The sequence below is a fragment of the Salvia splendens genome, chromosome 4 (assembly GCF_004379255.2).
Source record: "Salvia splendens isolate huo1 chromosome 4, SspV2, whole genome shotgun sequence".
NCBI lineage: Eukaryota > Viridiplantae > Streptophyta > Magnoliopsida > Lamiales > Lamiaceae > Salvia > Salvia splendens.
In genome coordinates, this window is record NC_056035.1 from 2,008,096 (window position 1) to 2,021,136 (window position 13,041).

At 36.7% G+C, this 13,041-nt stretch overlaps 2 protein-coding genes across 2 annotated transcripts; one reads left to right on the plus strand and one right to left on the minus strand.

The window, feature by feature from the left end:
- Nucleotides 1-6: 6 nt before the first annotated feature.
- On the minus strand, nucleotides 7-11,942 carry LOC121797836. The gene is made up of 5 exons (XM_042196581.1): nucleotides 11,849-11,942; nucleotides 3,012-3,461; nucleotides 1,799-2,243; nucleotides 1,551-1,666; nucleotides 7-506 (listed from the first exon to the last, which is right to left on the minus strand). The coding sequence occupies exons 2-5, from the start codon at nucleotides 3,349-3,351 to the stop codon at nucleotides 85-87; spliced, it is 1,323 nt and encodes a 440-aa protein (XP_042052515.1). The 5' UTR covers nucleotides 3,352-3,461; nucleotides 11,849-11,942; the 3' UTR covers nucleotides 7-84.
- On the plus strand, nucleotides 5,494-7,877 carry LOC121797837 (protein JINGUBANG-like). The gene is made up of 2 exons (XM_042196582.1): nucleotides 5,494-6,122; nucleotides 7,029-7,877. Exons 1-2 carry the CDS (start codon nucleotides 5,556-5,558, stop codon nucleotides 7,755-7,757), a joined length of 1,296 nt encoding a protein of 431 aa, XP_042052516.1. The 5' UTR covers nucleotides 5,494-5,555; the 3' UTR covers nucleotides 7,758-7,877.
- Nucleotides 11,943-13,041: the final 1,099 nt, after the last annotated feature.

Sequence of the window (13,041 nt, forward strand, 5' to 3'; positions counted from 1 at the left end):
CAACAATTGAACACCTAAAATAGCAAATGATATTAACAAGTTTCAAAGTTACAAGTGCTGAATACATACGCCATGTTTCAGAGATTATGTTTCAGGTTTAGATACCTGAAGGTATACCATTTGTGTGTATCCATTAAATACAGAAGGATCGAGCTGTGATAAGCCAAGCTTCCGGAACAAGCTGTATCTACCGTCTTCTACAATAGGGGTGGCGGTGCGTGCTGGGTCGTATCTAGTCTGATGCGTAAGTGAAGGGCCAGCCACTGGGGGTAGCTCCCAGTAAACATCCAGAACTGACTCCACGAATCTACTATTTCTAAAATGCTCACCATATGTAATTGCCTTGTTGCTGTGGTTAAAATCATCGCGCATCTGCCCTCTCACGCCCCACCATGCCTCTCCTGCCCCACATAGCTCGTCTATGTCAGCTGCTTTCTCCCAAAATTTCCTCCTCCGGAATCTTATTCTAGCTTCATCACTATCTTTGAAGCAGCTATGCCCGCCACCTGCAATAGGACGGAAACAACTCCAACTGATATATCAATCTATACAAGTCATATGAACAGAACTATCATTCAAATATTGTTTCAGTAGAATAAAACAAGCAACTATAGTTAGACAAACAGCATGAACAGTAAAAAGATAAGGAAAAAAAAGGATTGGCAAGCTCTGTTTTTGCAGGCTTCTCGTCTTTTATTCAGATGGACATTTAAGACCAGAAGGTCTCCTCTGGATTCCAAGCTTAGTAATCTTCTCCAATAATTACCCCCTAGACAGCAATAGAATTAACCACCATAATTTCTTTGCTGCTTTGGCAACATTGGCTCTATTTAGTGGATAGACTCTCAAAAGTTCGCCCAGCTTGTCAACAGTCTCACTTTTCACATATCCACAATTAACTACTCCATAACTGATTCACTGTTTACCATGACTTTTCGCGTAACTGATCCTCTCCAACTAGATACAAAGACGTCCCATCAGAACGCACATATACTATTTGTAGGTGCCTGAATAAGTAACCATCTAGTAACTGAACCAATTCCCTAAAAACTGTTATTTTGATATGAAAGACAAGAACATATAGGAAGGAAAAAAAGGAAAAGCTAAAACTATGTTCAAATAAACATATATGCATTCTAGGAGGAAGCCACAATTTGGACCGAATGGAGAGAACTACAAATAAACAGTCAATCTCATCACTCTTCCTTGTTTTTAAATGCTGGCGTAAGTTTGCAGAATGACAGGGCGAAAAGGTATTATCCCATATTGGTACCTTATAAATGCTGCATTAAAGAGTAGCAATTGCTTTTTTAACTATTTAGCTGCAATGGAGGTAATGACATAGTTAATAAACTTGGGAAGCCAATTTTTAATCCAATCCAAATAGGCAGGAGGCTGAAGTACGATAAAAAAAAAAAAGAAAAAAAGTTTTAAAAAAAAACTAGAAAAAAAAACTTGATGCATCAGAAAAGGCCCTTGAGATTTGCTGACTAGAATAAAGGCATAAACTTTGGTCAAGCACATAAAGCTATAAGAGAAAGAAAACACACCTCTTATATAAAATTGATCACATATTTGTCTGAGCGAGTAATGATCTCCAGTCCCAGTATCATAGTTGTCTTCAAAAATTAGATGCTTGAAACTAGCTTTCAGTGCTTGCTTTAATCTGCTCATCAATGAATTGCATAAAACAGGAGTAGCAAGAATTTACATGGTTAATATTTTGACTGCTATAACACAATTCTAACATTCATTAGAATTAATAAAAACCTTCTTGTTAAGAGGAACTACATCTTACCTCTTCAGTTCATTTTGGTGGTCATCGAAGAAGACAAGAACCCGACTGCGGTCTTTGATCCCATATTTTCGCATTACTTTTCCCCAGTCCATGCTTCCAAAATCTACGAAGTCTTTCCCAGCAAAATATGTGCAATTTCCATCAACATAAGCAGGTCCCTTCTTAAGGTACTTCTCAGGATGGCGAGGCGAAATTGACACAATAGGTTTATATGGCATTGCTTGCCTCAAAACCCAAGTTGAATGCCCTTTAAAGGAACCACTTTCAATCATCAAGTCTGGTTTCAACCATCTCGTGACAAACCAAAGTCCGAAACTGTGGTCGAAACCCATTCCATACATGTTGTTCTTAATGGGCCGGGTTTCATATATTGGTATGAACTCTTCAAGTCCAATCAGCAAATCCTTGGATGTCCATTCTACATCTTTTCCATGTTTCGATCTGCCTTTTGACAAGGAGAACTATTACATGAGTACAAAATCCTCTACAACCTATATTCTCATCGCTCAAGAAACATGAGAATATTTTGAACAGTTCTACCGTACAATTTTCTGAATGGCAGTCCCACCTAACTATCGACTGAATAAACATAAAAAATTAACTAATTCATCGCTAGGACATCTTTTAAAACTATAATGACACAAATATGGTAACCAATACCAACAAACTAGTATATTCAAGTAAAACATGAAGAAATCAGAGGTGATGCAAACACCAACCCACCCCTCAAAACTAAAATGGCACAACTTTTAGCAACATATCATGATACTTTTATAGTTCAGAATATTCCATTCACCTATTGCACACAACATAAATTTTAAAATCACAAGGAAATAAAAACCATTGCCTTCACAACAAACAAAGAATATTACTGTTATCTGATTCTCAGATTTCAGTCCTCCAAAAACTATATACCTACACATGATTTCGTCAATAAGACTAGGTGATTATCCATCCAATTCACACAAATTCAAGCCCTCATATACTAATGCAAATCTACTCCAGATACTAACATAAATACTACTCCTACTATAATTCATCAAATGCGAGACGCACAAAGATAATGACGTGCAGTTGCCAGAATAAAAAACTACTCCTACTCCTACTAAAAACATAGAATTAAAATACGGAAATAGGTCAGTGAACATTCGGTTTCCAAACCCCCAATCCTTAGAAGTAAAAAATGTTGGACGCTAAAGAGATAGCAACTTACACCAAGGAACACCTAGAGATCCGAAATCCGACTCCCGCGCATCAAATCCGAAAAAACTCAGCCGCGAGATGTGATCGGAGGTGGAAGCCGAGATGCAGACCAAATCACGCGAGCCGATGATGACGGAGACGATAATCACGATTAGCAGGGCGATGATGAGAACGGGCCACAGATATCCGGTTCGGGTGAGGAAATTGGTGATCCGCATCGCGATTGAAATGTGCTTGCGGTTCTTCGACTCGTCGCCGGCGCCATCATCGAAGAACGCGGCGCTGTCCGTCGCGTGAGGCGACCGCCGTATTGATAGGGCTCTCTCGAGCAGCTTGTTCGCCGTGGTCATTTCACGCTCACTGCGTGCTTTGTGTGTGCGCCTCCGTTCCTTTGCCGATGCTCTCCCCTCTTCACCGGCTGCACTGTGATTTTATTGATTGATGTTTGATTTATTGGTATCTCTCATTTCTGCCCCTAAACTTTTAGATACTTCGATACTGATCCCTTCTTTAACTGTAAATGACTTTTATGCGCTTGTAAAAAAAGTGAATGTTACTCTATCGTAGGATAATAGATTGAAGATTAAAATCAAATTACAAATATAACATTATTTAGTATGATAACATAATTATTTATTGTTTCGAAAATTACCATTTATTTTGTATAATAATTTATACTAATGCATAGTAAGTATTATGGGTGATATAAACGTTTGCAATTTATTCATTTAGATAGTACAAAGTATTGAGCTGGCCTAATTAACTACTCAGTTTGCAGGGCGTGCATCGCAACTTGTATATATTAATACATGCAACGTAAAATTCAATGACACAACTTATAATATTATAACGACGATAAATTGTGTTTTAGTTGGAGTAACATATTTCCCTTAAATTAATACTCCCTTAGTCCCCTAAAAATAAGAACATTTAAAATCCATGTGTTTTAATTCAAAATTGGTAAAGTAAGAAAGAGATAAAAAAGAAAATGTGTTGGTAGAAAATGGATCCCACCTCATTGACGAGAAAGAAATTTCTTTAAATAAAATATTTTTATTTTTAAGATAACTAATCAAAAAGAAAAGAGTTTCTATTTTTAGGGGGTGAGGTAGAGTTTCTATATTTAGGGGGTAAGGTAGTAATTTGGAATTTTGAATTAATACGGCTACACGACAAATGAATAAAATTAAGAAAAACTACTATTCCTGTTGATGTCATGCTTACTTTGGTATAGTGGCGAATCCAGAATATCTGATTTGGGGGTATGACATTTACATTGATTTATAGCTATAAAATTCGATCAATCATTTTTCAGTCATTTTCTTAGTTATAAATATTTTATACGTATATATTTGAATATAATAATTACATAATAAATAAAATACTTTAAAAAAAATATTTTTACCATAAATTATTGAAACAAAGATTCAATTGTTTTAAAAAAATACTAATAACCAAACAATTGATAGAATCTATGGAAATCTTATACACGGAAATATAACAATTAATACTATAAATTATTCAAGAATATTTCAGTTATATTTAAAATAGAAATGAAAACACTACTAATACTGTAAATAAGATACTTGAAATTCTCATATTCATACAAATATATACTGGAGTACAAAATACATTGAAATATAATAACTAAAGAATAAAAATAAGAAAATAAAATACAGCTACATAGATATTTGGAGGTCATATAGAATACAACTACAAAACAGAATTGAGAAAGTCATTCTACAAAATAGATTTATGACTTCAACGAGGGGCATTCCATGCATTTAATGGGAGTATACAAGTTTTAAATTATAGAAAACTCAAAAGGTATAATTAAAAAAATTAAATAAAATTGAACTTAAAAGTCTGTCTGAAAAATAATTAAAGTTTGGAAATTGTTCTCAATTATCCTACTGTGAAATAAATCGATCACCAACGATGTAATGTATACTTAATGTTTTCCAACCAAATAATGTCGTTTTCTTAATAAATAGACGTCGGCATCGGTGACATCGCATAATTCACCGTAACATTCATGCGTGATTTCTCAACTTCCATATCACGTTCAATTTCACAAGAGAAATTGTTGTAGTATAATTGAGAACAAACCAAAGTTCGTGTAATTTTTAAAAGTTAGAGGAGAGACTAGAAAATGTTCAAACTTCATGATTTTTACAGCAAATATCTGCCCAGAATTCAAACGTTGTTGCCGTGTTGGCGAACACACCTCATATGCGAACGTGTCGTGAACAAACCCGCCTTGTTCGTCACGAGCTAGGGCGCACAGTATCACACCACGGCACCCGTTGTGGATGCCCAAACTCATAAAAAACGAATAAGTAACGAATAGTAGTATATGTCTATAGTATATGTCGGTATATCATTAATTCCGGTGTTCCTGTTCAATTTCATTGCCATTAATTATACACAATTGATCTTTACCTATTAGTATCCAAAAATGTTAATGTCTCAAACAATTATTCAACCACCTTATTCCCCCACCCTTCTTAACTCCCCTCCTAAACCCTCACCTCTCCCCCCCCAAACCTAATAGATGGAAACCCCTTCCTCCCTCGACGACGGCCCGCCCAATCCCTCCTTCGACCTTCGCGGCCGAACCCTAAAATTCCCGCGCAGCGCCTCCTCCAAAGAGGCGCCGCGCTCAGACCTCCCAGCCGTCTCCCTCCCCCCGCGCCTCAGCTTCGCCACCGCCGCCTCCCTCCCCCTCCACCACTCCCAGCCCTCCACCCCCCGCCTCTCCTCCAAGCTCGACCCCGACGCCGCCTCCTCCACCTGCCGCTGCGTCTCCTCCGTGCTGAAAAAGGACGGCCAGATCCTCTGCATCGCCTCTGCCAACGGCCTCGTCTACACTGGCTCGCAGTCCAACGCCGTCGGCGTGTGGAAGATGCCGGAGTTCACCGAGTGCGGCCAGCTCAAGACGAGAGCGAGCATGGTCGTCGCGCTGCAGGTCTCCAACGATAGGGTTTACGCCGCCTACGCGGACTGCAAAATTAGGGTTTGGAGACGCACGTGGGAAGGGGCCGTCAAGCACGTTCGGATAGCGACCGTCCCCGCGGCCGGGAGTTTTCTACGGGGGTATATCACTGGCCATGATAAGACGGTAATTACTACTATTTTATTTATGTGTAAAATAAATAAGTCGCGTGGTCAGATCAGTACTCTAGGCCAACACACGCACACAAATAATTTTACTTCTTGAATTGGCTTTTAATTATTTCTGGTGAAGTAGCTATGCCCATTACTGAATGAATCTGACAAAAATATTTAAAGATGGACTTTTTTTTCTAGGAATTAAATTCTTTGTAAAATGTTTAGCCTTTTATTGTTCAGGTCGTCAGGAACACCATTAATACATATACCTAATATGTAACGATAGCATTCAATTAAATGTAGCACATATTTTGAAGACGTGTGAAAATGACACACGCATACAAATCAAAGAATTTTGCAAAAGAAAATAAATATTCTAGTTGTCGTTTGATCATAATTAATTCTTGTCTAATTTTATCTAGGATTCAAATAGTGCGCATAATCAATAAAATCAAATAAATATACTACTTTAAACACGTTATTTTGAATAAATTTATGAATCCGGTGGGGGTTTAATACATCAACTATTGTTGTGCATGAATAAATCAAATATTGTTGTTCATGGTTTTCTTGATTACTCTTTTTAATTATATATAGTTTCATTGCTTGACATTTATGAAAAAATCACCGTATCTAAATAGTTAGTTGGCTTTGTAGATACTGAGTATTGATTTTTTTGTATATCTTTATCTTCCATACGAATTATTGTCAAATTAAACTTTTACAACTTGTACATAAGCACTAATTACCTCTTAAATTGAAGGCATGCATTTTTTTGTTGAGAAAAGTCGTATTCAATTATGACATACTATGATTTATTAGCTTTATTTCACATAGTAATAAATTTTCTTCAATTCCTCAATTTTGTAGCTCTAATAATTAACCACAACCACTAAATTAATTTTGCTATCGACAGTCGAAACATCTAGCGCCAATCTCGTCGCTAGCAATCAACACCGCCGACGACATTTTGTACTCGGCGTCGCTAGACAAAACCGTCAAAGTGTGGCGAATCACCGACTTCAAGTGCATCGAGACGATCCTGGCCCACCCCGATCCGGTCAACGCCATCGCCGTCGCGGACGACGGCGTCCTCTATACGGCCTCGGACGACGCCACCGTGAGGGTGTGGCGGCGCAACTTCTGCAGCGGGTCCCGCCCCCACTCCCTCACGGTGACGCTCCCGACCAAGCACTCCCCCGTCAAGGCCCTGGCCCTCACTTCCGACGGGGGCGTGCTCTACGCCGGGTGCACGGACGGCTACGTGCACTACTGGCTTAAAGGGTGGTTCTCGGGGCAGCTCCAGTACGGCGGCGCGCTCCCGGGGCACACGCACGCCGTCTTGTGCCTGGCCGGCGCGGGCCCCTATGTGGTCACCGGGTCCGCAGACTCGATGAGCCGGGTTTGGGTCAGGGAGGCCGGCGGGTTCCACTCGTGCATCGCGGTGCTGAAGGGGCACCGCGGGCCCGTCAGGTGCGTCACCGCCTTCTCTGATCGTCTGGCGTCAGACGATGCAGGGGAGGAGGGATGCACTGTGTGCACGGGGAGCCTTGATGGCGTGCTTAAGGTGTGGCGGGTTAGGAATGCCGCCACACAAACTCATGATTCGGCGCCAAATGCTCGTGATTATTTTGAATTGACTTGACCTTCACTTTTGTTCGACTTTGTATTGGGCTTATTTTACTTGAAATTAATTAGGGTATATATTTTTTCGTATTTAGTGTGTATATATAATACCATTAGCATGGGCGGTTGTGCTTCCTGTTTTCCCTATATTGATAGATGCATTACAATTACAAGCTGAAATGAAACACAAATTTCACACTAATAAATCGAATATCCCAACTCAACTGGACATATTAAAGCGTCCCACTTTTTTATATAGTAAGATACTTTTATTAAATGTGATTGAGAGAATGTATAATAATTGAAAATGTATTTATTTGTGGTACAAACAAGTATAAATATGTCCAAAAATTGTGGTCCAAAATTTAATTTAATCATACTACAAGATATTTCAACACTAGGAATTAATTTTATATGTATATTACTATGTTTTAGATGGATAAAACTGAGTCTAAGAATGCCCATTATAAATCAGATGAACAAATTTAAAGCCCAATCATGACCTTGAACAATTATTGGCAAACACCCCTACTCTCTTGTTCTTGCCATTCAATTATAACATAGCTAAACATAGCAAAAGTGATTGGTAAAACAGAACTACCAAGCATTTTGGGGATCGGGTTAAAGGATCATCGCTAAGTTACGAAGCATCTACTAAGCAAACTTACCGAGCCAACTCTAGTGCTCGGTAAAACAACGACCATTTCAAACGATGTATTGAAGACAGTTTATCGAGCATGTCTGTACTCAAAAATTTCCACTCCTATGATATGTTGTTTATGCTCAATATGTGCTCGTTAATATACACAAGTGTGTGCATGTGCAAGGTGTTCTGCGATTAGTGAGCAACTTTGGTGCTCGTTAATTACAAGAGAATGAATCATGAAATAACTATCGTGCATGCAAAAAAACATTTTTATCCAATAATCAGTAATTGAAGAGAAACAAAATAAATAAATAAATACAGTGACTACACCTACTTAATTGTTCCATAACTGTATATTTTCTCAATAAAGATCGCTATCCAATGCCACACAATTTATTTAAACCCCAGTGCAACTGTTGGTATCATTTAATTGGAAGCAGTATTACTATCAATTTGGAAGTATAAAATGTGAAACCTTACATACGTAGTAAATTAATTATGTGGTTGAAACTTTGTAGTATTAAAACAAAACCGACCTAAGTTGGACCCAAAGAAATCATTGTCACGACTATTTTTTACACCGACCATTTTGACATCGTGCATAGTTAGGGCCGTCCAACAATCATTTTTCTTCTTTTTCTTTCGAAAAGAATCGTTTTCTTTCATAATTATGCTTTTCATTTGCCTCCTATCATTTACTTTCAAAAAGTAGATAAATTAACAATATTCATAACGATACGTCGTCTTCAAATCATGTTAAAATAGGTCTAAGTACATAATCATTTTAGATAACTGTAAATTGAATTGATTCGAATCTTGAAAGATTTTGCACCAATAATTGAAATTAAAAGAGTTAACACACAAAACTACACAAAGAAGATGCTAGTACATATATTTACACACACAATATGAAAATCCACTCCCGCTTATTGAATTGTCGGAGGCCCCACCACTAATTCCACACAATTCTAAGGTATAAAGGAATACGTCCATTTCAATTTTCACTCATAAAATAGAGTACAATAAAAAGGAATTAATACATATTTTAAATTACCCCAATCAGTCGATCAGATTGAGATTAGATATATTCTATAAATTAAATGGGCAGTAGAGAAGGAAGGTGGTTCTGAGAAATATAGGAATCATCGATCTCAAATTCTTAAATAATTTTAACTTGATCATCGATTCAAATTTTGGTTAAAAAGACCATAAAATTTGTCTACCCTTTAAATTTAGAGGCCATATATTTCTTAGTAGAGATAATTTTCTTGTTAAATCCCACATTTCGATATTGCTATAAATTAGATACTAGTACTATTTTCGAACGTTTTAATAATGTCCTAGTCTTTCATTTGCAATAAATTTTTTATTATAATTATTATTATCTATCATCATTATTTTGCTTCTAAATATCTAAAAAATTAATTTTGAACTGTAAGGCTTGATGAACATTTAAATCTCAACTCCAAATTCGTACCAAAATAAAGGAGATGAATTTAAGACAATTCAAGATATTGTGACATTAATTATTAAAATGCTTTAAAAGTTGAATCAAATTTGTAACGAAGTAAAATATTAGGATTAGTTAGCAACTATCACTTCTATATATGCAAAGAATAGAATTTTCACTACAAAAAAAGTGCAAAGTAGTGACGGAATTAGTGACGCCATCCAATAGCTCAACATCTGCGGACAGAATTAGTGACAGAAATGTGTTAGTCACTAATGCGGAGCAGCGGCTATGATTTCCGTCATAGTAAATTTAGTGACAGAGTGATCCGTCACTAAAACTTTTTACTGACAAGTTTGTTATTGACGGATATGCCTAAACTTGATCCGTCACTAATCTGTTAAGTGGAGAAATTTCGCTGTTTAGTGACGAAAATTTCCGTCATTAATTGGCGAGTTTTTTTTGTGGTGTTTTACATGTATATGAGTATATGACAACCCATTGTGTCATCATTATAAGTATTAGTAATTAGTTCTTGAGCACAATCATTGCTAATTAAATAATTAAGATCGTGATTTCTTAAGTATGCCAATTCAAAAGTCTCTCTTTTTTTTAGGAAATTGAACTATTAAAGTTATCAGAAAAAACCAAAAATACTTATAAATTCGAACGCATACCTTATCTCCAGATGATAGTAGCATTTGTTTATTCGAACCAAACACCTTAATCAAATCAAGATTCCTCTTGTCTAACCATGTCTTACCTGATCTATAGTTTAAGTACATCACAAAAATAATTCAAATCCCGTATAATCCACTTATATATTAATATCATAGTCCTCCATAATCCTATCCACAAAAATTTCTATTCTAATAAAAAAGTGGAAAAAGGAAACCTAGCAAAAAAGGTAAGCCTAGTAAGGTATTGATTAGTTGGTCGGCGCACTATGTGGCCCAATGGAGGTCTTGGCCCCATTCCCTCTTCCCAGAGTAGTAATTAAATCAACATAAAAATATAAAAGTTAAGATAGAATTAACGAGTTGTAGCTCAGTCGGTAGCTTGGAGTTATAGTGATTTTGGGGTCATAGATTTAAACTCTATCGTCAGCTGGGAGACTTCTAGTCTTAATCCATAAATCCGGTTGAATAGGATTATAGTGATTTTTGGGGTCATAGATGAACAAATGTAAGCCCAATTATAGTGAATTTGGGGTCATAGATTTAAACTCTATCGTCAGCTGGGAGACTTCTAGTCTTAATCCACAAATCCGGTTGAATAGGATTAGTCGAATTCCGCCAAAGGCGGATTTCGGTACACATGTGGTAAAAAAATAAAGATAGACGATGAAAGGTAACCTAGGCATAAAAATAAAGATAGACAATGAAATGCAACCTAACTGGTAAGACGGTTCTCTTCTAATTAATATATTCGGAGTTTGAATCGTTATAAAGATTGATGACGAACTAGTATTAGTCCTCCTTAGGACGGAGGAGTACTACAAAAGCTATAAACAAAAGAAAAGCTACAAATAAACACAAGAAAACATGAGTAAACGAGTTGCACTCAGTATGATGTTATCTATAAAAAGAGAGCAGTATCACACAAGCTCTAAGTCGATGGAAAAGTACTAAACAATATTCACTAAATACACAATAAAGTACACACCAATACACCATACGCGTTTAGGGATTGGTTTCATATTGGTGTTCGAACTCTATGATGAGAACGGGCCACAGATATCCGGTTCGGGTGAGGAAATTGGTGATCCGCATCGCGATTGAAATGTGCTTGCGGTTCTTCGACTCGTCGCCGGCGCCATCATCGAAGAACGCGGCGCTGTCCGTCGCGTGAGGCGACCGCCGTATTGATAGGGCTCTCTCGAGCAGCTTGTTCGCCGTGGTCATTTCACGCTCACTGCGTGCTTTGTGTGTGCGCCTCCGTTCCTTTGCCGATGCTCTCCCCTCTTCACCGGCTGCACTGTGATTTTATTGATTGATGTTTGATTTATTGGTATCTCTCATTTATTGATTGATGTTTTTTACAGTTTTGTTTAATTATTGTCATTGATTTTCTATTTATGTTGTGTACTTTCCCATGTTATATCAAATCTTGAACTTGCCATTTAATAAAATGGAGTATTTTGTACTAGTTCATTGATAAAAAGTGAATCACACAAAAATAAGCAACGAAATTCATAATGTAAACAAGTGAACAATACAAGCTTAATTACGCTAATCGGCAATCAAAGTCTCCAAGAATTTTAATGCGTCTATTATTGCACATTAAAGTAAATTTAAGCTAGTCTCCCATAATAAAAAATTTTAAAAATAATTAAAAAAAGGGCTCGTCCGTAGGGACCACAGAAATTTCATTCTGCATTTTAATTGGTTGGTTCACATGGACATATCATTGAGGTTCGAACATTTTCCAGACACTTCCACCGCATCACGTTCTTGACAGCTAAGCCTCTATTCCTTTTTTGATTGGATCTCTTTGGAATTACATTCACCATCTCACATTCTCATCTGTTTTTGTATATATCTATTTCAAAACTAGTGTATGTTTATATTGTAATATTTTAAAAGGTTGCAATATGAGTTTTTGTTAAGTATTTGATGCGGTGTGAGTGAAAAAATTATTCAATTTTAATACTTCTCTTATATAATATAATGACTCATTAATATTTTGAATGTAAAAAAATGAAACATCATAAAGTAAGATATTACTCCATCCGTCCCACTTTTGAAGTCCCATTTGAGTTCGTCACGAGTTTTAAAAAATGTAAATGAAAGTTAGTGAAAATAGTACGGATATTTCGTCCTACTTTTATATAGTATTAGTTTTATAATAAAATATGAGTGGAAAAAAGTTAGTGGAATGTGATGTCTATCAACATTTATGGAATATTCCAATCAGGATTCCTAAAGTGGGACACCAAAAAATGATAAACTGAGACTCTTAACGTGGGACGGAGAGAGTATGTACTATGGAGCATTAATTAAGTGAGTTCATGTCTATAAATGGAAATATACTCCAAAACGACTATTTTTGGATGGGGTGATAAAATAATTGCGTGGATTACCAAATTAAAAATTATCTAAGGTTATTTCATGAATTTTTTGGGGATTATTTTCTATAAAATTCTAGATGTGAAATATATGGGGGAGAATGTACATATGTGTATGTGATCCTTAAACGAAGTGATGG

Excerpts from the sequence above, each read along its gene's own strand:
- LOC121797836 (XM_042196581.1), bottom strand. The coding sequence starts at position 3,351 with ATGACCACGGCGAACAAGCTGCTCGAGAGAGCCCTATCAATACGGCGG. Across the intron at positions 1,667-1,798 it reads CACCAAAATGAACTGAAGAG|ATTAAAGCAAGCACTGAAAG; the intron begins GTAAGATGTAGT and ends ATTGATGAGCAG. Across the intron at positions 507-1,550 it reads TGATCAATTTTATATAAGAG|GTGGCGGGCATAGCTGCTTC; the intron begins GTGTGTTTTCTT and ends GTCCTATTGCAG.
- LOC121797837 (XM_042196582.1), top strand. The coding sequence starts at position 5,556 with ATGGAAACCCCTTCCTCCCTCGACGACGGCCCGCCCAATCCCTCCTTC. Across the intron at positions 6,123-7,028 it reads TCACTGGCCATGATAAGACG|TCGAAACATCTAGCGCCAAT; the intron begins GTAATTACTACT and ends TGCTATCGACAG.